Below are 26,212 nucleotides of genomic sequence, written 5' to 3'. Positions count from 1 at the left end.
GCGTTCCTCAGTTGTTAACGGCATGGTTCAGCACCTGCAACAAACAGGAAAATATCACTTTCAGTTGCCAATAACTTTTCACCAAATGAAGTTACATGAAATCTGATTTCAGATTTGACATCCTGACGAAATTCTAGCCTATCGTCATGTATCACATTATCCACCCATAATTTTAAATAAAAAAGTTGAATTCAAGATGGCGGAACCAAGGTGGCGGCCGTCCGCGTGCCATACTCCACAAGGTGTCCCCCTAGGCCTATTATGTATCCCCCATATCAAATTCCATGAAAATACATCGCTACGGATTTTTCAAGGGGTGGTAAGGGACTTCTGATAGACCCTGTATTATTATTGACTATACGGCGTACGCTTTTAGAAGGAACATGAGTTCAGCCAATACGCAGCCAGTGCTGTCGCGCTGCTGCCAAACCAACTGCTAGCGGAAAGGAAACGCAGAGATTTCGCCGTGTCCAATATTCAGCTTTTTATGTACGCATGCACGTGATATTTGAGTAGAATGAAATATATAGTGAAGAATTCTACACAGGATTATATCATATCACTGCAGCATGTAAGAGAAACTCGTACCTGAAAGAAGTTTGAAGGTATTTATTATAGAGGAACTGGAAGACCATTATCATCACTCTCGTTTCTGTTTTCTGGTATGTTTCCCAGAAGATTTGAATAGGGGTTCACCGATTTCTGTGGTAAATACGTTACCCTGTTTCATAATTCGCAACACAGTATGCACACAGACACTACACGCATTAGCCGTAAGTTCTCGACTCGGAGAAAACACTGTTTCAGCACGCACTTCTTCCGACGCCAATTCCTTGAAGCAAGAATACACTAGATTTCTGCCTTGTGAACGTAATATTTTACCCTTGGTGCCTGTATTACTTGTAATAGGTTTCGAGAGCGACATTATTAATTTCATTTGATTTACTTTATTTTATTTAACTTTTCTGTCACTTTTGGCTAATTACGAAAATGGGAATGAGTGATGATATGATGAAATTGATGGATGGACATTCACAAAATCCATGTCCAGGCCGGAATTTGAACCCGGGATCCCTGGGGTCGTAGCGCGATATGCTAACCACTCTACCATGGGGGCCAGCGCGAAATTATTAAGTAACACTCGCGGAACACGCACTATTGCATAACTATCGAACATAAGGGCTGGACTTCACAATGCGCTACGACGCCAGGGGTCCCGGGTTCGAATCCCGGTCCGGGCATAGGTGTTTGTAAGTGTCCCTTCATCAATTTCATCATATCATCATCCATCCTCATCTTTGCGATTAGCCAAAGGTAGCAGAAAAGCGAAGTAAAATAAACCAACATTTAATCCATCAATAAGGGCCATATTGAATCGTCTGACAACTGTTCTTCGTGGCTTACGAGTACAATTATCTTACACCGCCCTTGTTACGAAAACGCTGAACTGAAAGTGACTCAGACTCGCAATGTTCGTAAACGCCCACGACAATGAAGGGCCATTGTTGATATTCAGCTGAATTTGACACCCATAGTTTTACCAAGACACAACTCAGCGGGGTTAACAAGGTGGCAAATAAAAAAAAAACAGACGGAACACTGAAGGAAAACGAAGGGTCATTGTGTTTGTGTGTAGAGACGCGCTGTTTCCCTTGTTTCTTCCAGAAACGATATCTCCAGCTGTAGGCGACGGAAATGCATGGGACTTGGACAGTCAGGTTCATAGTGTCGTGTCCCATGCAATGATGAACCTTAATTTGGCGAGTTTTATAAAGAACTTCTTGCGCGCAAAAAAATTACAGAACACGGCGCTTAACTTGCTCTCCGCAGTTTCCTAACTGTATAGTCCGCGCGTTCATTATATCCCCATCGGCAACCCTTTGATAAAACTTAACACTGGAAACAATAGCCAACAATAGCCACACCGCTCCCGATAAGCGCATGCACTCAGACGTTGTTGCAACATTTTCTTTACATTTCTTGTAGCGGAGCAGGCGGGTGCGTGTGCCTCTTCGTTATTTTTGCGCCATAACCACGTGCGGGGTTGATTTTCTTAACTAGTTGTGTTGTGTTATTTCTTTGTTGTGTTATGGTGCTGTATTGTTGCTTTGTTATAGTGTTGTGCTTTTAGTTTTTATATTAGATTTTGGTTTTGTTATTAGCATGTGGAGACCGTGGGTTGCAAACCAGGTTCCTTTAGCAAACGTTGTTGCGCAGGAGAATTTAACTGACGAAAGTGACCCCCAGCCAAGTACTAGCAGCGGCAGTTCTAGAGTGCTGAGGAAAAGAAAGAAAATTCTGAACAAACAAGCTCAAGAATTTGTATGCAGTGTGCACGAATACGTCTCCAGGAATAATTCAAGAAGAGGACCAATATCGGAAACAGCAAATATTTTGAAATTAGACAGGAAAACAGCGCGAAAGATCACAGAAAGAGGCCCAATTACACCAAAGAAGCCTGGTAATAAAAATTAAAAAAATCATAAAGTGGACGATTTTGTTTGCGATTTTGTTAGGAGAGAGATTTACATTTTTTTTTCTAAAGGACGCGCACCAAGTGTCTGTGAATTATTAACGCAACTGAAACTAATATCAGACTTCCCTTACAAACAAACGACGCTTCGAGAGCTTCTGAAGAAACTTGGTTTTTCTTTTCGTCGGCTGAAGAAAAGAAATGCAATAATGGAGTCGACAAGAATTGTTGCTTGGCGGTATCGTTACCTTCACAAACTCAACAAGTTGAGATCAGAAGGCTGCCAGATTGTTTATTTAGATGAAACTTGGTTCGACACTCACGACGTCGTCAAAAAAGGGTGGGACGATGGTACTTGCAACTGTATTTTGAAGTCGCCGTCAGCACGAGGAAAACGCATCATGGTGCTCCATGCTGGGAGCAGCAAGGGGTGGGTCCCAAATTGTTTGTATCTTTCAGCTAAGAACATTGGAGATGTTGTAGAGTCCAGCGCAGATAATTCTGCCGTGCAATGCGCGACAGAACTAAAGAAGCAGTGTTGCTAATGGAGCAGATAGAAAAATCGCTGCGGTGCGCCGATGCACAGCTGTTACGTACAACAATAAAATTAGAGAATTCAGGTCTATCTAACGTTGAGTTTTAAACGTCATGCATTATACCAGGACTAGGATTAATATGTACTAACAAGTGACTATGTATGTAGCTACATACATATGGACTAAAAATTCGCAAAATATGAACTAACACATAAGTAAAATTACCAAAAATGCTGCAAAGAAGACTTCTTCATACGATTCCTTATTTGAGTGATTTCAAACAAAATAAAAAAATATATATATTATTTTTCATTGCATTAATGCACTGGTGGCGTTCTAACTTTTCACTCCCAAAACCCGTATACACTGGTATGGAACTGCAACGGCAGATAATAACATGCCAACGTGTTAAACCGCTACAATTGCACCATAACACTCCTCCTGAAGCAGTATTATTATTTCCTCTCTGAGATCGGCGACAGTCGGTTGCCTTTGTTGTACATTTACAAAGGATGCCGGCTTCCACAACAATAACAAGTACATATACTGCCACTAGACGATAAGCTGCGCGGCTTTTTCTTTTGTTATGAACCAGGGCCGGCGCTAGTAATTTTGCCTCTCTGGGAGGTGGCGGCAGATGCCGCTCTATTTCGACCCCCCCCCCCCCCGGTCATTACGCAGCAACGGAAAATTGAAAATCAATATATTCCTAACTAAAACATCAAAATATAAAATAAATAATGAGACTTCTTATGCTATTTCAATACTATTCAGCGCAAAAGAATATCTCGCTCGATCACAGTTTTCAATAGGCTTATTTTTTTCTTCTCTTCAAATTTTGCCGCTCTGGGCGATGGGACGGTTCGCCCTCCCCTTCCGCCGGCCCTGCTATGAACTTGGTCACCCATCAAAGCATGGCAATTTTAACACAGAAAACAATATGTATCGCATTAAGCAGCAAAAATGACAGCCTCCTCTATGTAATTTCTACAAGAACACGTGCCGGAGCCAGAGTTGAAATGATGTTGGAACCACATAATTTATTTATTTTGAATAATTCCAAAATTATGAAATATGAACAATTTGTTGCTGCTGTTCGCTGCTCTCTTGCCAAAATGCTTTATTGGGATGCTAACACCATGACTGGCTTCCTCCTTCATGAACTCGTGCACGTTGCTTAGAATTTCCCGAGCTTGGCTATGCAAGGTTTTTGATTTCAACTTCGACAGAACTGGAGGCATTATGGAATTTAACGTTCATTAGCAAACACACACTTTTACATACACACACGCAATACACGCACACAACGTCAAACCGGTCAAATACTTAGTATAAAATAAAAATATGGTGCTTCCAATCCAACAAAACTCACCGCCACTTTACCTGCCTTTTCCCCTTCCGTGACAGAAATAGTGCTTCATTATTACAGTTGGCAACACTAGTTACTAGCTAGCCAATGAACATGCACTGCATAAAAGAAGCAAGCACTACGCTGTGCTATATTGCCACATTAGCGTCCCTACCGAACGGTGGGAACCGCGAGCTGGAGAGCTATTCAATTGTTTTCAATGATGTTTGCGCGAGTGTGTCCAGGAATGGAATGACAATGTGGCAACAATAGCGAAGGTTTTCGAGCAGGGTAGAACACATGATGCTAAGAGAGAGGGAGACGAAACGAAAATTCGTTTCTACGCAACGGCAAATTTACGTGTGTGGCACTCTAAAGCTGATAGTCACGACGAAATGACCGGACACGTGTTTGAAAATTGGTTTACCAATAATCTGCTGCCAAATTTGCCAAGTGATAAGAAGTGTACCATAATTTGCGATAATGCAAGTTACCACTCGAGGTTGCTAGTGAAAATCCCAACTATGAAGACAAAACTGCAGGATATCATTTCCTTCATCGAGAGGCACGACATTCCAGTACCGAAACCTGTTCCTATAAAAGCCCTTGTATTAGAAATAATTAAATCGGCAAACATTACTAAAAAATACGTAGTGGATGAGCTTGCAGCCTCACGTGGACATGAAGTGTTGCGACTCCCTCCCTACCATTGCATGTTTAATCTTATAGAACTGGTGTGGGCCAAGTTAAAATCATATGTGAGGAAAAACAATGTATCTCCTACTCTAAGTGCTAGTGTATGTCAGCTGTTGCGTGATGGAACAGAGACAATTGATGCTCAGCTTTGGTTGTCCTGTATTCAACACACCATCAAAATTGAGAGAAAATACATTAACCACGATACGGATAGTAACCAGGAGAGATTCGTGATTCACGTGGGAGACAGCGATGACGATGACGATGAGTGAAGGTAAGTTAACTATATATGTATATTCTGAATAATATATTTTTCGAGTAGAAACGTTAGGGGTATTCAGTGTAAATATGAGGATTTATAATATGCTTCTTTCCTATCTTTATTAATATTGTCCTTTTTAATCTTTATCGGTATTTCTTTTCTCTTTACATATTCTTTAATTTGTTTGTTTCTCTTTCTTTTTCTTTACCCTTTCCTTCAATTTGGCAACATCGCTTTCCTACTCCAGTTTCTTCAAAAGGAAACCGCTAGCTTGGGTGTTTCTTTTAACAAAGAGCACCGCTCCCTTTGTTAACCGATGGGGATATAATGAACGCGCAGACTTTACAACGTTGCACTCCTGCTATTGGCTGGTCGCCAAGGACACACTCTCCGTAACTCCGCCCGATATCGCTTCTAAAACCGTACGTAGTATACTATCCGTGACAAAAATATTGATCCCTCGGTTTGCGTGCTTGTAAAGTCCGCGCTTTCATTATATCCCCAGCGGTTAACAAAGGGAGCGGTACTCTTTGTTAAAAGAAACACTCAAGCTGGCGGTTTTCTTTTGAGGTAGAAGCAACAAACTGGAGTAGGATAGCGATGTTGCCAAGCAGAAGGAAATTGTAAGGAAAAAAGAAAGAGAAACAAGATTAAAGAATATGGAAAGAGAAAATAAATACAGATAAAGATTAAAAAGGAAGTGTTTAAGGGTATTATCGAAGGGGGGGGGGGAGAAATATCCAATTCTTACATATTAGGCCTTCATTGACACCGGGATTCTGAATTAAACGTGTTAAATACTCAAATTGAGTTTTATAAACCCACTCAAAAATACTATTTATATGCATATTTACATATTTTAATTTACTACATTTAACCAATCAATGTGCTAGCTTTACCTTTTTTCGAAAATCGAACAATCAAAAAATATGGACAATGTAACATGGTATTTCATTCAAATAGACATCATCTATTACACATTCATCTAAACTATTTTCGGGGGTTTATGAACGATTTTAGGGGTGGTCTTGAGTGATGGGCAGGGAATAAGGGCAGATCAAGTATAGTGTTCTGTAAAGCTAAGAAAAAGTTAATTTCGGTAGACACACTGTCGTAATTAAATACTTTTTGGGGATTACGATATGGTTTGAGGGCGCGAATGATGTTTTTGGGGGGGCACATGATATAATCTGGGGGGACGCATGACATGATTTTTGGGGGGAATGCTCCATTGGCTTTGAGAGGGGTGTGCTGTGCTCTCCATGAAGGAAATAATATTCTGCAGTTTTGTCTTCATACTTAGGATTTTCACTAGCAGCCGTGAGTGATAACTTGCATTATGCAAAGTCTAAGGAAAAAACTAAAAGCACAACACTATAACAAAGCAACAAAACAGCACTATAACACAACACAACTAGTTAAAAAGAATCAACCCCGCACGTGGTTATGGAGCAAAAATAATGAGAGGCGCCTTGCAACTACAAGAAATGTAAGTAAAGAAAATGTGGCAACAACGTCTGAGTGCACGCGCTTATCGGGAGCGGCTTTGTTTGCTATTGTTGTCAGTGTTAAGTTTGATGAAAGGGTTGCCGATGGGGACATAATAAACGCGCGGACTTCAAAACTGTACTCCTTGGAAGGAAAAAAGTAAATTATATCTCATTGGAAAGCTACAAGTGTCTGCTTTTAGACAAAAGCAAGACAAAATGATTTTAACTCTGTTTTCTATTCAGACAAAAATGTTTGTAAAAGTATAGTTTTTCGGTGGAATTTTTACATTAGTCGAATTCAATTGTGTGTAGCTTCGTGTAAAACTCGTAAAAATATGATTTTTTTGTGATTGAAGCTTGGTTATATAGAAATATCTCAGCCAAATATAATGGTACTATCAGCTGTAGAACAGCCACAATTAATGATTAATTATGATGTTGCAATCTCGGAAATGGTCAGTGCAATGGTCATGAAATGCATATCAAAATGATGGCCGTGGAATAAAAATCAAATTTCCATATCTCATTCTTTCACAATGTGCGAATTGAAAACAACAGAGCGAATTGTTTATCCTGGCAACCGGTTCCAGCGCGATTCACATCGTTGCTATGAACGCATGTAGAGCAAGTGAGCTTTGTTGCCAAGCGTTTCCATTGCCCTTTAAACTTCTCGTCCAAGCAGCTTTGACACGGGAAATGAGCCGAAACAATGCGTTGCGCAAAGGAAAGCATTGTACAGATGCCGAAAGTGTCTTTTGTCACTTCTGTGTTTACATTCCTGCCATGAATATTGCCTGAACACCCACATAGCCATAATATTTCTTATGTGCATTCTGTCCAGGCAGTCGGTCTCTCACAAGTTCGCGTGTTTGTTTGTACGCACAGTATTAAGTGATAGCGGTTCTGTGAAGTGATATTTTTGTTGCATGATAATGGCAAGACGGTAATATCATAGTGGTTCAAAAGGAATGCTAGTCAATGCCAAGAGACATTTCTACTAGAAGAAATATGGGCGCATCTCACGACATAAGCCAAGGTGTCAAGTGCACGGCGGAGTTTTTGGGGGTTACGTCAGCACAGTGAAAAAGGTATGTAAAGAAAAAGGGAACAACAAAAATTTGCATCGACCCAATATTTTATTGGGCGAGTTTTTGCAAGATGTGGGGAGAAGAAAGATATACGACTTTTATTTTAATTATCCAGTTCAACAGAATCCATATGAACAGCATTTTATACTTTTACCTTTCACTCATTATATTTATTGAAAATTTATTATTTTTAGTCCTTCTGTCTCTCTAAATGAACCCACAACTCCTTGCTTATTACAACAGTTGCAGCTGTGTAAGAGACCAAAATATAATAGCAATATTTCAGGTGGCATGTATAGCAACACGTTAAATGCTGAGACCACCACCACTACTTGATACAATGCTCAAGTGAATTTTGCGAGATAAGACACAATTTACATGCGTTTTTGCTCGAAATATATTTTAAAATGTTAGTTAGCGTGAAGGCTTCAAATGAGCATTTTTTTTTTTTAATATGATGTTTATGTGTTGCTATCGCTAGTACGCACCTCGCTCTGTTTCCCTTGCTTATGAAATCGCTGTACACAGCAGGTGCGTTATTATGTATAAGGAGAAGACTGGATCTCTCATCGAGCATCGTTGCACTCAATATATCTGTTAAAATGTGCGACATAAAATAGTACTGGGTAAATGACGTTCATATAAAGCTGAGTGTAGTTGTTTTCTCTTTCTTTAAGTTCACCTTATGCACAGGTAGGCTAATAGGGACTGGACTTACAGTTTAAAGTTGGATCCGAACCACTATGTACCTCCACCGGGTATCGAAGGAGACGACGTTCATATGAAGTTAACAGCTAGAAGAAATCCATCTCCCAAAAAAAAGAAACTGCAGTACAGTAGTACTCCATTTGCAATATGAGATAGATTTCATTCATTATTTTATGCTGCGACAATACTTTGGATCGGCTACACGGAACGCACTTGCGCGATTCTCGAAGCGAAGTGCAGCGAAACGGCAAAGCTGTGGAAGTCGCCTGCAGCCCGCGGAGTCTGAGATTGGCCACACCCGTCATGCACCCGTTTACCATATTCGGAGTGCAAAAGAATAATTAATATCTGGAACCATATTTCAGGAACTCACGTCAAACTTCTGGAATTTGATCATATGCGTTATATCAACAGTTTTCTGCAATTTCATTGAATTTGTAATTATGCATTTCAAGTTTGCACGTTTCCCTAAAACGCCAATTTTTGAAGCATCTATTAAAAATATGCATTTGGTTTTTTCTACAGAGGTGCAGAAATAATCAAACTTCAAGTTCACAAAATCTTAAAATTATATGTACAGTCGATTATGAACTGTATGGTTTTAAGTTCCCCGTTCGTGAAAATTGGAAGAAAAAACTACACTTTTCAGTGATTTTTTTATTATAGTAAGATAACAAAGTTAAGATTAATTTTCAGATAAGGCTTATTAAAAAGTAGATACTTGAAGCTTTCCAATGAGGTATATTTGAATTTTTTCCTCCCACGGAGTACAATGAATTTTACAAGCGCGTAAACCGAGGGCTTAATATTTTTGTCACGGATAGTAGCTATTCTGTCCTTGACAACACTTCCGTTTTTGTGTAGCTGTATCAGTGACGTCAGGATTCAGTTTTGATGTGGATAGTAAAGGATACCCTACTACTTGCGGTGTGGTTTTTAAGCACACAGGAAACTATATATGTAAAAGTTTGAATATTTGTAAATGCTCGTGCCTTGGTTGCTTTTTACCCAGTAGCCGGGGAAGCTAACGGGTTTCCTGTTTGAAAGGTAACAATGAAATACAATAGTGTGACGTTACAGCAAACGACGCGTTGGCACTGAGTTTAAACAAATAAACACGTGCTTTTCTTCCTATCCAATTCAATACTATTTTCCTTGGGAAGCGGTAGCTTTAATTATTGTGTCAGCAGTTACGAAACAAAATTGTGATGTGCATCGTATTACATCAATGTAAATATGATATTTCGGATAATACGTCAATATAAAGGGTGTCCCAATGAGAAGGACACATTTAATATTTGTAAAATAACACTACAGGGTGTCGCAAAACTCTTTCAACAACGCTTGGGTGCTGGTAGATATCATAAAAACAAGTAACTTTTCCCTATAAAGTTTACCTCGAAAGCGCTTAGTTTCTGCGCTATAAGCGCTTAAAATCTATCCTGTACGTATGCAACCCAACACAGCAAACGCTTGCTCTGACATAACTACCAGGTGCGCGTGGCAGGGTTGACACTAGCTTTCCTCGTTAAGAGAGAGGACTTGAAAACAACAACTTGGGAGTCTTGCCTGAGCAAAATCCAAAACATTAATGATACTTGCGATGTTGTAAGAAGCATTTACAGTATTTATAAGCTGACCAAGACAAATAATGGGCAGACTGAAATTCAAGATTGCTCATTCTAAAATATCTCCTTAATTGATTGATTGATTTGGTTTATTTTAATTCGTTTTTCTGCCACCTTTGGCTAATCGCGAAGATGAGGATGATATGATGAAATAACAAATGACACCAATGTCTAGACCAGGATTTAAACCCGAGATACCTGGCGCCGTAGCGAGCTGTGCTAACCACATCACCACGGAGTGTTTCGTGTATCATGCGATATCAACAATTGCAAGGGACACGTGAGATATGGGAAATCCACGAACGAACAAATGTAAACATGATGTGTTTGCTGCCTCGTCTCGAACACGCAGACTGTAATGTTATTACAAGTTATTTATTAGAAAATTATTCCTATCTGTGTTATTGCTAATCGTGTTCGTCTCATAAGGAAATAATTGCAATGCTCTTTTAATTTAATGATTGATTGATTTGCTTTATTTTACTTCGCTTCTTGTGCCACTTTTGGTTAATTTGCAAAGATGGGGATGAGTGATGATATGATGAATTTGATGAATGGACACTCACAAACATCCATGCCCAGGCTAGGATTCGAACCCGGGACCCTTGGCGTCGTAGCGCGATGTGCTAACTACTCCGGCACGGGGGGCGGCTCTGCGTGTTCGATACGAGGCAGCAAACACATCATGTTTACATTTGTTCGTTCGTGGATTTCCCATATCTCACGTGTCCCTTGCAATTGTTGATATCGCATGATACACGAAACACTCCGTGGTGATGTGGTTAGCACAGCTCGCTACGGCGCCAGGTATCTCGGGTTTACCTAAATCCTGGTCTAGACATTGGTGTCATTTGTTATTTCATCATATCATCCTCATCTTCGCGATTAGCCAAAGGTGGCAGAAAAACGAATTAAAATAAACCAAATCAATCAATCAATTAAGGAGATATTTTAGAATGAGCAATCTTGAATTTCAGTCTGCCCATTATTTGTCTTGGTCAGCTTATAAATACTGTAAATGCTTCTTACAACATCGCAAGTATCATTAATGTTTTGGATTTTGCTCAGGCAAGACTCCCAAGTTGTTGTTTTCAAGTCCTCTCTCTTAACGAGGAAAGCTAGTGTCAACCCTGCCACGCGCACCTGGTAGTTATGTCAGAGCAAGCGTTTGCTGTGTTGGGTTGCATACGTACAGGATAGATTTTAAGCGCTTATAGCGCAGAAACTAAGCGCTTTCGAGGTAAACTTTATAGGGAAAAGTTACTTGTTTTTATGATATCTACCAGCACCCAAGCGTTGTTGAAAGAGTTTTGCGACACCCTGTATATAATTACGAAACTGCAACTATTTTTACATCAGTATAACGAGTAAATGTTCCGATTTAAGAATGCCAAGATTGATTTACGCAACATGTGTTGTGTGTGTGGGTTGGCAGCACTGTTCTTACAAGTTCCTTTATCAGTGAATGTTGGCTTAATCGGCATGGAACGCTACACAACCGAACAACGAGTTTTGATAGTGAAAACTCATTACAAGAATGGCGAGTGTTTTACAGAGACTGTTAGGAAGCTTCGCGCAATACTAGGACGTGAAAGTGCACCTAATAAGAGTACAGTTCGCAAGTTGATCAAAAAATTTGAGACAACAGGGTCGACAGCAGACATAAAAACACCGCGCTCTCGATCTAGCCGGTCTGTTGAGAACATCGCTATTGTGCGTGACAGTGTTATGGTGAGTCCTAAAAAATCTATTCGGCGTCGTTCAAAACAGGTGAATATTTCGAAAAGTTCCATGCATCGCATTCTCACGAAAGATCTGCACATGCATGCGTTTAAAATTCAGTTAACTCAGGAACTGAAACCAAATGATCACGTGAAACGGAGACAGTTTGTTGAATGGGTTTTGGAGATGAAACTGGTGGATGAAGATTTTGCACAGAAAATATTGTTTAGTGACGAAGCACATTTTCATTTAAACGGTTTCGTCAACAAACAAAACTGTCGCATTTGGGCAAAAGAAAATCCGCCAGAAATACATGAGACACAATTGCATCCACAACGAGTGACCGTGTGGTGTAGATTTTGGGCTGGTGGAGGGATAGGATCGTACTTTTTTGAAGACGACGATGAAAATGCTGGGACAGTTAATGAAGAACGGTACCGCAATATGGTTCGCAGTTTCTTGTGGTCGCATTTGAACGGAATTGACACTGAACGCATGTGGTTTCAACAAGACGGCGCTACCTGCCACCTCCCACGAGATGATTTCCTTGCTGCGTGAGAAATTTCCGGGCCGAGTCCTCTATCGCAATGGTGACCAGAACTGGCCAGCTAGGTCATGTGACCTTACTCCTTGTGACTACTTCCTTTGGCAGTTTCTGAAATCAAAAGTCTATGTAAACAAACACCGAACAGCGCAAGAACTCAAGGTGGAAATTGAACGTGTTATCAACCACATCGGTGTGCAAGAGTGAGTGAAGTCCTGCAGAGCAAGTCGTGGGGGATGTTGTATTTCATACTTAAATCGGAACATTTATCCATTGTAATGATGTAAAAATATTTGCCATTTTGTAATTATATAGTGTTATTTTACACATCATATATGTGTCCTTCTTAGTAGGACACCCTTTATAACATATACCTTACAGATGAGAATGTAAAGCATAAATGGAGTAGGAAATCGACTAAAGCGAATGCTCCAAAAGAAATCTCAGCCAATGGGCGCCAGCGGTTCAACACCTGAGCCTGCTTGTTTCCCATCATCCATAACGACAGCGTGGTCAACTTGAGATCGGGTGAGCTTCGGGTCGGCTTCGGCTGTGCTCGGAATTGGAACGTTATGAAAATACATGATTTTCTTACTCCGGTTATTCTTTACCTTATTCTCTGTAAGATATGTGTGATATATAGTCGTATTCTCCGAAATCTCTTCTTTACATTGATGTACGATACGCATCATAATTTTGTTTCATAACTGCTGTCGCAATAATTAAAGCTACCCCTTCCGAAGGAAAATAGCATGGACTTGAATAGGAAGAAAACACGTTTTCTCGTTGTGTAGACTCAGTTCCAGCTCGTCGTCTGCATATGACGTCACCACTAATGGACTCTAAAGGTCCTTGCCCTGGTGATTGGGGGCGGGACGGGCCATTTGTCGGAGGTATAAATACCGGGTTCCGACTTGTTACTCTCTCTGAGAAGCTCAGTTACTCAGATGCTCAGATACTCCGATACAAGGCCCGATGGATTCAGACAGATTTTTATGGATGCATGGAGATACACAGAGAGAGTGAGTGCCGTCCGTATGTATAGGGACCTCTGCGTGATAAACTGCGGGGACAGGTTAGCGCTATGCTAAATAGTGCGCTCGTAGCTCAGTTAAAGTGTACATTACTGAATGAGAGGAAGGCGCAGGGAGTCTTGCGTGATAAACTGCGAGAGCGAGTTAGCGCTATGCCCGAGCTGAAGGGAAGACAGCGCGGGGACTTTTCGTCCAAGGTTTTTTTTCTTGTGGTCGATCTATACATAGTGCTTTCCGAGAGTTAATTCCTGGAAGTCCTGTTGAGAGCATTTCTCAGTTAGAGTGCAAAAGACAACCTTGAGCAATGGTAAATGGATTGTAACGGAAAAATATGTGTGCGGAGTGGAGAAGGTATGTGTAAAAATAAAACTGTACATAAATACATCAAGAATTCCGTGAGACGTAAATCTTTCCAACATACTACACGAACACAAGTCCCAAACTCCATTTCCCAAGCCGTGCCCTCTTCTTGGGAGTTGTATCTGCATTATATTTAAGGTTCGCTGCCATTTTACACAAATCACGTGAACTGCTTTTGATAAAAACTTTCATTTCTGAACAGGGGCGCATAACAAAACCATTCCTCTTTTTGAATGCGAGAATCGAAAGGTCATCTCAGAAGATTGGATGTGCGATCTGGCTGACGACTGTGGAGACAACAGTGACGAGAGCCAATCAACTTGCGGTTAGTGTAAATTATAAGGCTAATGATATTATTAGTGAACATATATTAACATTAATGTGCATATGTGAATAATGCACTGCTACTTATTTTTGAAGATCATTACATTAAATGTTTGCAATTGTCTAGTGGTAAATTTGTATTTGTATTTTTACGTTTCTTTTGTCACGACGATGAGGATGACTGATGATTATATGGATAACCCAGGCCGGGAGTCGAATCTGGAAATTCGACAGCGCGGCAGGAAGTCGACCGATTAACTTCTCAGCCACTGAGTTGGTCCACAGAACGTAATTTATTACGCTGCACCTTTTACACATTTTACAGTGCACGGTAAATTGTTGAATTTGGAAAATTATCAAAATGTACAAAAATTAAATGCAACACACACAAACTATAAACCTTACATAGTAATAAAAAGGTTGATATGATACGTGTAAAAAATGCATATAAAAGTATTGAATATATCTCCCGTCTATTGTAAGTAAGAATTTTGTTGGTTAAATTTTGTTTAAACTGGATGTCTTCTCTAACCAGTCATTATACGTACAAGCTACATATCACAAATAAACACTAATATTCTCGTTTCAAATATATACGTGGATGGATCAGAAAAAAGGTTACAACAACAAATGAACACAGTACGACCTGCTACGAGGGTCACTATTTATATTTTGAGCCTAACAATGAAAAAACAGGAATTTGGCATTGAAAACTGCTTTATCGTTGTTCGAAGTATTCTCCTTTATGGTCAATACACTTTTGCATTCGTTCGAACCATTTGTCAAAGCAGTTTTTCCAATCTTCTTGAGACACCTCCATAATATGGTTTTTGAACGCATCAACGGCGTCTTCCGCCGACGAAAATCGTTGTCCACGCAATTTATTCTTGACATTCGGGAACAAGAAGAAGTGATTGGGTGCCAAATCAGGACTGTACGGCGGATGACCCATCAATTCGATTTTTTGACTGTTCATAAAGTCGGTTATTAGACGAGATGTGACAGCTGGCATTGTCTTGAAGAATGATCCGACGACGTTTGTTTGTTTTCCGTATTTGACCGAAGATCTCTGGCAAACAAATTGTTGTGTACCATTCAGAGTTGACCGTTCTACGTTCCTCTAAAGGCACAGTTGCCACATGACCAGTTTTCCCGAAAAAACAGGCGACCATTTGTTTCGATGTGCTTCGAGCGCGAAAAACTTTTGTTGGATTGGGTTCATCTTGAAACAGCCATACCGTCGACTGCTGTTTACGTTCCGGCTCATATGCATATATCCATGATTCGTCACCTGTTGCAATCTTATATACGTCTTTTGAAGCACCACGATTGTATTTATTGAGCATTTGTTTGCACCAATTGACGCGAGCGTCTTTTTGAGTTTTTGTCAAATTGTGTGGGATCCAACGAGAACATACCTTTCTCACAGCTAAATGATCATGTAATATTTTATATATGCTGGTGGAACTAATGCCTATGGTTGCCTCAATGTCACAGTATGTCACATGACGATCTTGCAGTATTAGGTTTTGCACAGCATCAATGTTTTCTTGAACAACAACTGATTTTGGACGACCTTCGGGAATCTCATCGGTGAGCGAATGGCGGCCAGAATTAAATTCGTTATACCAGCGTTTCACAGTGGCAAAGGATGGGGCTTCATCGCCAAATGTGGAAGTAAGTTGATCGATGCACTCTTTTCTTGATAATCCATGTCGAAAATCGTAAAAAATCATCGCACGAAAATGTTCACGAGTTAATTCCATTTTATTGTTGTCGCGCAATCTCCAAGGCAACATAAACAACACAAATGAAGCTATTGACAAAACATTTGAAGTACGTTATGGTCAATAATGCCAGACGATTCCGTGCAAACGTCAAATCGCACCTAACTTCAATCAGTGTTGCCAAGGCTCAAAATATAAATAGTGGCCCTCGTATGAATTGATGATGTATTCTAATAAGGCTACACACACATCACTTTTCCACGTAATAGTCAAGGCGATTGAGACATGTATATCAGACCACTGGAGCAATTTAATGATGCCATCTAGGTAGAAATCATGTCCCTGCTCATTGAACCACTTCGTGGCAAATGCCTGGACGTTATCGTCGGACGAGAACCGTGTTTCAGAGAAGTGCACTTTCAACTGGGAAAAAAAGTCGGTGGAGGACAAGTCCAGGTTGTATGGGGGGTGGTTCCACTGTTCCCACCTGAAACGTTGCAGCAACTGTCGAGTCTGGCGGGCCGTGTGGGCTCTTGCATTGTCATGAATGAAGATGACACCCTCACGTAACAGCGTAAACGTGCACGATATCCGCTGCCGGAATATTCCTCGCCCACAAGAAGCGTATGACACTTCCACGTCAGACCAATTCTGCAAGCGTCTCGCCATTGCAGCGGCTACTACGCCACTGGCGGTAAACGTAAAGTTGTCGAAACTCGCCACGCGTATATGACGCCATCTGTTGCACCTCCCGGTAAACCAATTACTTACATCCTTTTTTCGTGCATTTGCAGAATGCTTGTTGCAACCTTTTTTCTGATCCATCCACGTATATATTTACAAACGTATTGTAATTTAATGTAAATACATAATGTAAGCAATGGGAAACCATTTTAATAGGATGTTCATTTCGTGCTATTACGAAAAAATCAAAGCGATGATCATTATAGTCAACAACGCCGACCTCAGTGGTGGAGTGGTTATCATACAGCGCTTCGACGCCAGGGGTCCAGGGTTCATTGTGTGTCTATTCATCAGTTCCATTATATCATCACACATCCTCGTCTTCGCGATTAGCCAAAAGTAGCTGATAAAAGAAGTAATATAAATCAATGAATTATAGTAAACTCAATTACGAATAAACATTACGTTTCGTACATATTGTAATCATTCTGATTGCATAATTTCTTCTTCTTGATGTTAATTTAATAGCATCCCGTGAAATTGTTAGAATCTTTAAAGGTAATAGTATATACTTCACATAGAACAACGATTTTTTAAAAAAAGAAATTCAAATTTTTGAAGGAAAAAAACATTAACCGGGCGTCAAATAACGTAATTTGAAATAGAGACTCAAGTAATAAAATTACAAGTTTGGTGTAGGAACTGGTATTGTATGAAATATCATAAACCCCTAACAGTTATCAATGTTATTGAAATCTGCATTAGGAAATATCTGTATGTATTATACAAGGGCGATTCCTCCATGTAGGAAGTGAGGAATTTCCTACAGTTCATTTATACTTATTTCCAGTTCCGTACTTTTTAAGAGTTTAATGCGCGTTATAAGATTTATGAATGCAATGTAGGTTCGCTACTCAACTGTCAAGAGTCAATCTGCTATCACTCGCTTGCTCCAGATCTGCTGCCCAAAGACGACCCCGTCTGTCTTTGCCTGACGCTGAGGAATGTTTCTCGCATACTACAACCAGATGGGTGAGGGGCAGTGCAAGAGAGGGATGCGGGTTGCCCAGTTTTGCGAGACCGCGAGGAAGCTCCAGTGGTATCCTCAATCAGTGATGCGAACCCTAGCATAGCCTAATAGTTCTAAACCTAGCAAAATTTGAACTTCGTTTGCACCTAGCACTCCGTGTTTGGCATAATTGGAAAATTCAGCATCATCTCAAAAACGGGCGTCCTGGGAAACAGAGAAATTGAATTCTAATGAAGACATTTTGAGAAAATATACATAAAAATAATATCCAGATCTTCATTGTACTTATCCAGCGGACTTGTTTCAAACTAAAGGAAGTATGCCAACCAAGGGACAAGCTTTTACAGGCCCTGGTCATCCTCTTGTTTTCATCTTTTCGTTATCCTCTCCGATTTAACAATAAGTACATTTCATAAAATGAAATCGGTAGAACGTTAGGGGACACAAATAAAACAAACGAACGTATTTACCAGTCACAATGTTCTTCAACTTTTTTTAAGGACTTTACTGAACCCATTATATTGAATGGTTGAAATTCCTAATGTTGCTTAACTATAATAAATAATCAACAACGCAGTTCAATAGATGCATAAATTGAACTTAAAACTACTACAGTCATCAGAAAATGATAATGATAATAATAATTGCATAAAAATAATAAGAATAGACCCTAACATAATTTTATCGCATTTAGCGTAATTTAAGAGTTGAAACAGCACTATTCTCTATCAAAAAGTTTGTATTCACAAAGCTGTCCCCAATCCATACACGACAGAGGGAGGGCGTGCAGCTAACATTATAAATGCAATGGCTAGTACAAGGTAGACATACAAGCGATTCGTGTGATTGTGTAATTTAGCTCATATTCGAAAACTTTCCTCGGTGTGATTACCAAAACTTTCTACACCTAAGAAAATCCACGAGTCGCCAATGGTATTATAACGAGATAGAGAAGACAGTGGCCAACAAATTCTGTTAAATCATATCTCACCAATAACTTTTTACACTACAATCAATGTGACTGATAAATGCTCTCGGTTAAATCTGAAGTTCTGATCGACACATTATTTTACGTATATAACTGCCTGATATGTAACAGCATACAATCAGAATTCAAATAAATGGATAGTACAGTAGGGAACTACGGTTACACGTTGAAAAGGAATTACTGTCTTACATTAACTAAGAAATATAATTCTTTACTCAAACAGTTATGAGTAATTTTCTTGTAAAATATATTGTTATAACCAAGCAGAAACCAAAAGTTAATACAACATCAAATTATACATTGGAAAACAATAATTTATAACATATAAATGAAATTTAAATAAGGAAAATATGTTTTTCACTATCTTCATGAAGAAGAAACCGCCTTTTTCATATTTTTTTACATACGAGAGTTCTACTTGAGTATAAATTTCTTCATCCAGATCTCTACAATTCTGCTTTTTAATTTTCAAAACTCAACATCTGGCTAAATCACGTCCAAATGTATAGTATACATGTGTCACATTATGTAACATTCCTCAAAGCATCCATTTGAGGTCTAAATTACTTATAAGCTTGCTTGTTGATGTAGATGAAATGAGATGTCAATTAACTCCTTGAAATTCAACATGGCGGTTTTATACATATTAGTGTCATTCTACAACTTTCCATTTTTTTAAAAGATTATGCCATGATAAAAGTTTTTCAAGATCTAGTTATGAGAACAAAAGGGCTTCTATATAGCGGCATAAATAGAGGTTATTAAGCAACCTATTTATGATTAAATTCCAAAGTCTAATATTGTACAATTATAAAGCCATCCCAAATTGCTACATTTGTACTTATCCTTACTCCATCATGAGATTCTTCAATATCCACAGACAACTAGTACCAGAGAAACTAGTTCGAGAAAGATTTTTAGCATGTGTCATCTTCAATTGTTTTTTTTTTTATGATTTGAGTGCTAAGTGCTTAACCTCCTTAATTTTATGTGATCTAAATGTACACATTTGCTCTGAATCATCTATTTTGCAACGTATATAACAATATACTTATCTAGCAATTTCAATTACAGTTTTCTTGCATGTTGTTACAAAATACCAAGAATTACATCATATTTATACACTGAACAACCTTAAAGATTTGATCTTTGTATACAAACCTTGATGCAATCAATGCAAATGTACACAATTAAAATAATAATTATGAATCTCAATGCTTCCTCTTTTACTTCTTTGAAAGAACACATATGTTTGATGATGTGGTTTTTTGATATTCAAAAAATAACTGTTGTAAATATGAATTCAAAATATTACACAATTTCATAATTTTGTCCTAATATACAAATTGGCCTTTTTAAACATCACATTTATTAAAATTAGATCAAATAGTAATTTCAGACACATTTAATTGCATTATATGAATAAATTTGGAGTATTCATATGACCAAAACTATTATTATTATTAACATTATTATTATTATTAATTATTATTATTAATATTATTATTATTATTGCACAAATGTGGAACTCTGAACTTAGCCTTACCATTTCAAATCTAAATATGACAACATATTAACTTTATTGTCATAAGATGTACATATGTTTGTGTGTATGTGTATCTCTTTACTGCATACTAAAGGTGTACTATGGCCCTCTAACATACTTCTTTAATGAATAAAATCAATCTTTCCCTGCAGCGGAACGCAACTGCACGGATTATCAATTCAAATGCAACAGTGGGCAATGCATTCCGGCAGGATGGGCATGTAACTCTATCATCGAGTGTGGGGACAAGAGTGATGAGGACAAGGAGATGTGCTGTAAGTAACTGAGCAAGGGCGTGCGAGAGAGACTTTTCTAGGGGACTTTCAAGGTCAAAAATATATTCATTGAGTGCTCACCGAATTGCTAGCACCCCTCCAAACATCAAGGAACGGCCGAGCAGCTGCTCTGATCACATGACTTGACCACCCCGACTGGAAGTATCGTGGTTGCTACCTCCTTAGGGTTCTAAGTAGAGGGATAAGTACTTTTCAAAATAGTTCTTGGTACGAGGCCTATTATTTTTATTAATTTAAGTACAATGGAAAACCTATTTTGACGATGTTTTTTGTCAATTTTATACTATTGCAAATCTGTGATTTTTCATCTCGTATTTCGTGCGAGTACATATATTTTGGGGGTTCAAAGCAATACTTGGTACGAGGCCTATTGTTTCTATTAATTTAAGCACAGTGGTAAACCTATTTTGATGATGTTTTTGTTGATTTTATACTATTGCAAATCTGTGTTTTTTCACATCACACTTGGTACGAGTGTCATAATTTCTTACGAGAAAGTACGTAACACCTACACCCACGCACACCCATGCACACCCACGCACACCCACACTTGGTACTTGGTACGAGGCCTATTATTTTTATTAATTTAAGCACAGTGGTAAACCTATTTTGACGATGTTTTTGTCGATTTTATAGTATTGCAATTCTGTGATTTTTTCATTTCGTATTTCGTACGAGTGTCATAATTTCTTTCGAGTTAAATTTCGTAACATTACGCAACATTGCGATGGTTCGTAAGGGTAAACTATTGCATCATGTTTCGCAATAAGTTATTACGCAACATTGTGACGGCTCGTAAGGGTAAACTATTGCGCAATTTTTCGCAATAAATTATTACGCAATATTATGATGACTCGTATCTAACGTGTTGTTTCCTGATTGGTTGGTTATGACGTGATGGGTGTCTTCTGATTGGCTCACTGTTTCGGATGTTTTCAACGCGGTCCGCGCTTAGGTTACTTAAAGAGTTTTCGCATTACAGATCAGTCAGTACCAAGGTAACTTAATATATATTCAATATGGCGGTCAACAATATGCCGGACTTGCGCTTGACACACACGGCTAGGGATCTCCCTGTGCCTAACCTATTTCTTTCATGACCAATTATACACAGGATAACTCTCTTACATTTTGTAGGGGGGTGTTAAGGCTCGACATGTTCGAGGCTCCAACATCGCAGCCGAGAAGCTCGCTCGCCACAAGCTCTACTGCAGTAACAACGAGCCGGGGGTGGCAGTCTTGCCCAAACCTGGTACTGTAGAAATATTTCACATGCACAGTGCCATGGTAGAGCACCCTGCTATCATCATCACCGATTTCGAGGCCTTCCTCAAACCTATCTCTACATGTGATCCCAATCCCAAAGTTTCCTCTACTACCCCCTACCAACTCCACGAGGCCTCGAGTTATGCTTATGTTGTGGTGTGGCGAGACCGATTTGTTGACCCCGAGCCCTATGTGTATCGCGGTCCCGACGCAGTCAAACATTTTCTAGAGAGGATGGTTGTGAAAGCCAACGAAATAGTGGAGTTCCTGTTGACCCCCAAGTCTATAGAATCGCTGTCTCCTGCTGACGAAATCAAGCACGAGGAGGCTACTACCTGTCCTGTGTGCACCAGGGAGTTTAGCACCAACAACCGTAAAGTTCAACATCATGATCACTTCAACGGTAGATACATTGTTCCTTGGTGCAACCGGTGTAATTTCATCCCTGTGTTTTTCCACAATGGCTCGGGGTACGACTTCCACCATCTGGTGCCACATCTTGGGTACTACGACATGCAAATCAACGTCCTGGCGCAGAACGAGGAGCGTTATATTAGCTTGAGCAAGTGGGTGCGAATCCCAGAATTAAGCTCTCGCATCCAACTTCGTTTCCTCGACTCCCTAAGATTCCTCGCGGCCAGCCTCGATGCCCTGACGAAAAAGCTCAGCGACGAGCAAATGCTCATCACCTCTGCCAACTTTCCGAACTTGGACGCCGGTCTCTTCAGGCGTAAAGGGGTCTACCCCTACGAATACATCACCGACTCTGCCAAGTTTGCGGAGAAGTCGCTGCCTCCTCGAGCGAAGTTCTACAGCAAGCTGCGAGGCTCAGGCATCTCTGAGGATGACTACAACCATGCTCAGTCCATGTGGCGCGAGCTGGATTGCCAAAATCTTGGGGACTACCACGATGCTTACCTAAAACTTGATGTGACGCTCCTCGCTGATGTGATCCAGGCATTTCGTGCAACTGCGAAGACCATCTACAAGCTGGACCCTGTATACTTCTACAGTCTTTCTGGACTGGCATGGTCGGCCATGCTCCTTGTTACAAAAGTTAGGCTTGTGCTTCTTTCGGACGTGGACATGATGCTGTTTGTAGAACGTGCCGTCCGGGGTGGAATGGTCCATGTGTCGCAGCGACACTCGCACGCCAACAATCACCACATTGCCACCGGTTACGACCCCTCCCAACCGTCCAGCTACATCATGTACACAGACGTCAACAACCTCTACGGACACTCCATGATGCTGCCACTCCCCTCCGGAGGGTTCAGGTGGGCTGATCCCTCCAAATTTGATGTTGAATGTTTCAGCGATGTGGAATGCGGGTTTTTTGCCGAGGTGGACCTTGAGTTCTCCGAGGAGCTGCAGGATTTGTTCTGCGACCTTCCCCCAGTCCCGGAATTCAAATGCCCGCCTGGCTCGAACCAACCAAAGCTCGTCATGGACTTCAAGCCCAAAGAGCGTTATGTTCTGCACTACCAAAACCTCTGGTGGTTGATGGAGCAAGGGGTTACCGTCCGCACAATACATCGAGTTCTTATGTTCGAGCATTGTCTATGGTTGAAACCATACATCGAGCTCAACACCAAACACCGCACAGTCGCTACTTCTGATTTCGATCGCGATATCTTCAAGTTAATAAACAACGCAGTGTTTGGGAAAACCATGGAGAATGTGCGAAATCGTGTGGATGTGAGGCTAATATCAAAAAAGCACAATGTCGCAAGCTTGAAGCAAGCCCGTTATTCAAGTCACGTACTATTTACAATGAGCAGCTTGCTCTGGTGCATATGAGGAAGAGCGAGGTGATGCTCAACAAGCCACAGTATTAGTGCCACATGTTGGTGCCACAGTATTAGACCTGAGCAAGCGGCACATGTTTTATATATATTATAAGATACTACGCCAAAACTATAACGACAATATCAGCCTACTCTACACGGACACAAATAGTTTGGTGTACCACGTTCGCACGGACGACGCCTATAGGGATATAGCCACGGTACCAACTTTTGTGAACCTTTTTGACACGTCAGGCTATTCCGAACCGAACCGATACAAAATCCTGGCTCGCAACAAGAAGGTGCCTGGCAAACTCAAAGACGAGAAGGACGGAGATGTAATTCTTGAGTTTGCCGGTCTTCGCGCCAAAGCCTATGTTATTCGGGCAGAGGGTTCCATAAAAAAAGAGCTAAGGGTGTGGGCAGGCAGGTCGTCCAAGAGCGCTTCAAGTTCGAGGATTACGTCGAGACTCTTCAAACTAGGACGCTAATTCTAGAAGTGGAGCAGCGCATCCAGAGTGTCGACCATGTGTTGACAACCAACAAGGTAAGAAAGGTTGCCCTGGACGCACGCGACGACAAGAGATGTGTTCTGAAATGTGGGATTCACACGCTCCCGTAGGGCCACCATCGTCTAGAAACTAGTAAGACGTGCCTCAAATGTAGTAAATACAGTAGTATGTATGAAAGAAAACCTCATGTAACAGAAGTTCCAATTTAATATAGCCAAGATACTAGAAAAATAGTGTTTATCTTCAAATGCAAACAGGTGGAAGTTTGGGATTTTTTTTTTACGGAACTAACTTTCTGCCGTGTCCTACGGGGCGAAAAAGGGGAAAAGGCAGGGCCAAAAGAGGAAGTTTATTTTGTTCGCTCAAGTGTGATTATTTCTAAAATGCATCAAAATTAAATTTTATTATTTTTTCCAGATTCTCAAAAAATCTTCTCCACAAATGTAAGAAGATGTTCTATGAAGTATGCTCAATTGGGGTGTAAGGGGTACCTTCCACGTAGGCGCCCAAACGTCAACATCACTTCCACGTAGTGCACCCTGGACTAATGACTAACGAGGCTCTGGCGACTGGCACTATGGCCAGTATAATTTTGTGTGTGTTGTCCTGTTTTTTTGTCCTTGTGTGTGCTGAGTGCCTGTTTACAGCCTCAGCTTTTAACAGAAGTCAGAACATTTTAAGATTTTTAGTTATGCAACGTTAGAGTTGTTATTTGTAATGGTAAGGAGCTGGTCCCCGTATAATGTGACGGGAGCAAAATAGCCTAAGTACTGACGCTCCCAAAATTTTAAATTCAAATTCAAGTATGCTCAATTATCAACCTCCACTCTTCGCAGTACATCCTGGACACTGCGTTGCAGGTTAACAAAAAATCTAATGTTTGAACCTACGGTCAGTATAATTTTTATAGAATTATGCGATTTTTTTTTCTTGTACTTAAAACTGTTCGGTCACTCTTTCATTCTTGACATCATACACAAAAGTTTTCTCTGCAATAAGGATGACGCTGTACAGGGTGTTGGCGGGCAAGGCATCGTGGAACTCACAGACAATCTTGATGTTGGTGCGATCGTTAACAACCAGCTGCTTTCTCTTCGATGTGTTAATGACGAACATGGGTCTGCGAGCTATGAACTCATTGGGGTTGTAGTACACGTCCACGTTGCCGGAGGTCACTCTCTTGTAAGCTGTGTATGCCTCGTACAGTTTCAGGTAGTCGTTGTTTGCAATGTTCAGGTTGTAGTTCTCACGCGGGAATATCTCGTTCCTGCCATTTTTGAGGTAGATGTTTTTGATCTTGCAATTGTCGAACTGGCTCGAATCTTTTTCTTGGTTGTTGTCCTCCCCCGTCTGGAAGAGCACGACCACAAACTCTGGCATATCGTACCGGATGCTGTTAAACTGTGTGGTCACGTCAAATTCAAAATGATTGCCAGAAGCAGGTTTCTGCACGCACTGGTAACCGTAAAATTGGATGGGTACTTGGGGATTCTTCAAAATGTCTGCTTTGTACTTGAGAGCGTAGTTAGTTTCGTATTCCACTACGGCATGCGCAGCTCCATGGACTGGATGTTGCACTTGGCAGGATCGGGTAGTGTGTTGGGAAGTGCTGAACCGTCTGCACTCAAGGTGCTGTAACGCATCAGCGCATTGTTGTCGTTGGTGCTTCTGCGAAAAGTGACGCGCAAACCACCCTTCCACATAATCTCTGTGTAGTCGGAGAAGAAGCCAGGAAGCAGGCGCATGGGAAACAGTACTGTGTGACTTTGAGTTTTGATTTTTGTACCTGCTTCGAATCCCCCTGCCTGGTAGTATGCTGCATCGGTCTTGGAGAGTTTCAGTGTTCCCACACCTGTAGAGGTAATTCCGAAGTAGTCAACCCTATCGATGACGGTGCCATGCTTTCTAACTTCCACCTGCGATAATAAGTACGGCACAAAATTATCTACAAGTCGTAAATTTGCATTGGCAAGAAATCCTTCGCCATTGTCTCTCTTCACAACATCAAACTTGATATACAAATCAGCTCTGTGAGGGTGAATGAATCCATCCCCGACGTCCACGTCGTATTCTATCTCTCGATTTGCTTCATTGAGGTTGGCAAACGTGCGACGATTGGGAGGGAAGGACTGCAACTCGTAACTTTCGATTTGCTCCATGATG

General features: G+C 40.4%; 1 protein-coding gene across 1 annotated transcript in view; it reads left to right on the top strand.

Annotated features, from left to right (window-relative positions):
* LOC145994149 (uncharacterized) overlaps positions 1 to 26,212 on the top strand; it is a 209,859-nt gene that overhangs the window by 45,167 nt on the left and 138,480 nt on the right. The window contains exons 7-8 of the mRNA XM_083130240.1: positions 14,092 to 14,214; positions 20,341 to 20,463. Of these exons, the coding sequence (XP_082986366.1) occupies positions 14,092 to 14,214; positions 20,341 to 20,463 (246 nt within the window). The remainder of the gene's footprint in view (positions 1 to 14,091; positions 14,215 to 20,340; positions 20,464 to 26,212) is intronic.

This window comes from Lepisma saccharinum, chromosome 10 (assembly GCF_977018435.1).
Source record: "Lepisma saccharinum chromosome 10, izLepSacc3.1, whole genome shotgun sequence".
In the NCBI taxonomy this organism is placed as follows: domain Eukaryota; kingdom Metazoa; phylum Arthropoda; class Insecta; order Zygentoma; family Lepismatidae; genus Lepisma; species Lepisma saccharinum.
This window is presented reverse-complemented; position numbering and strand designations above follow the sequence as displayed.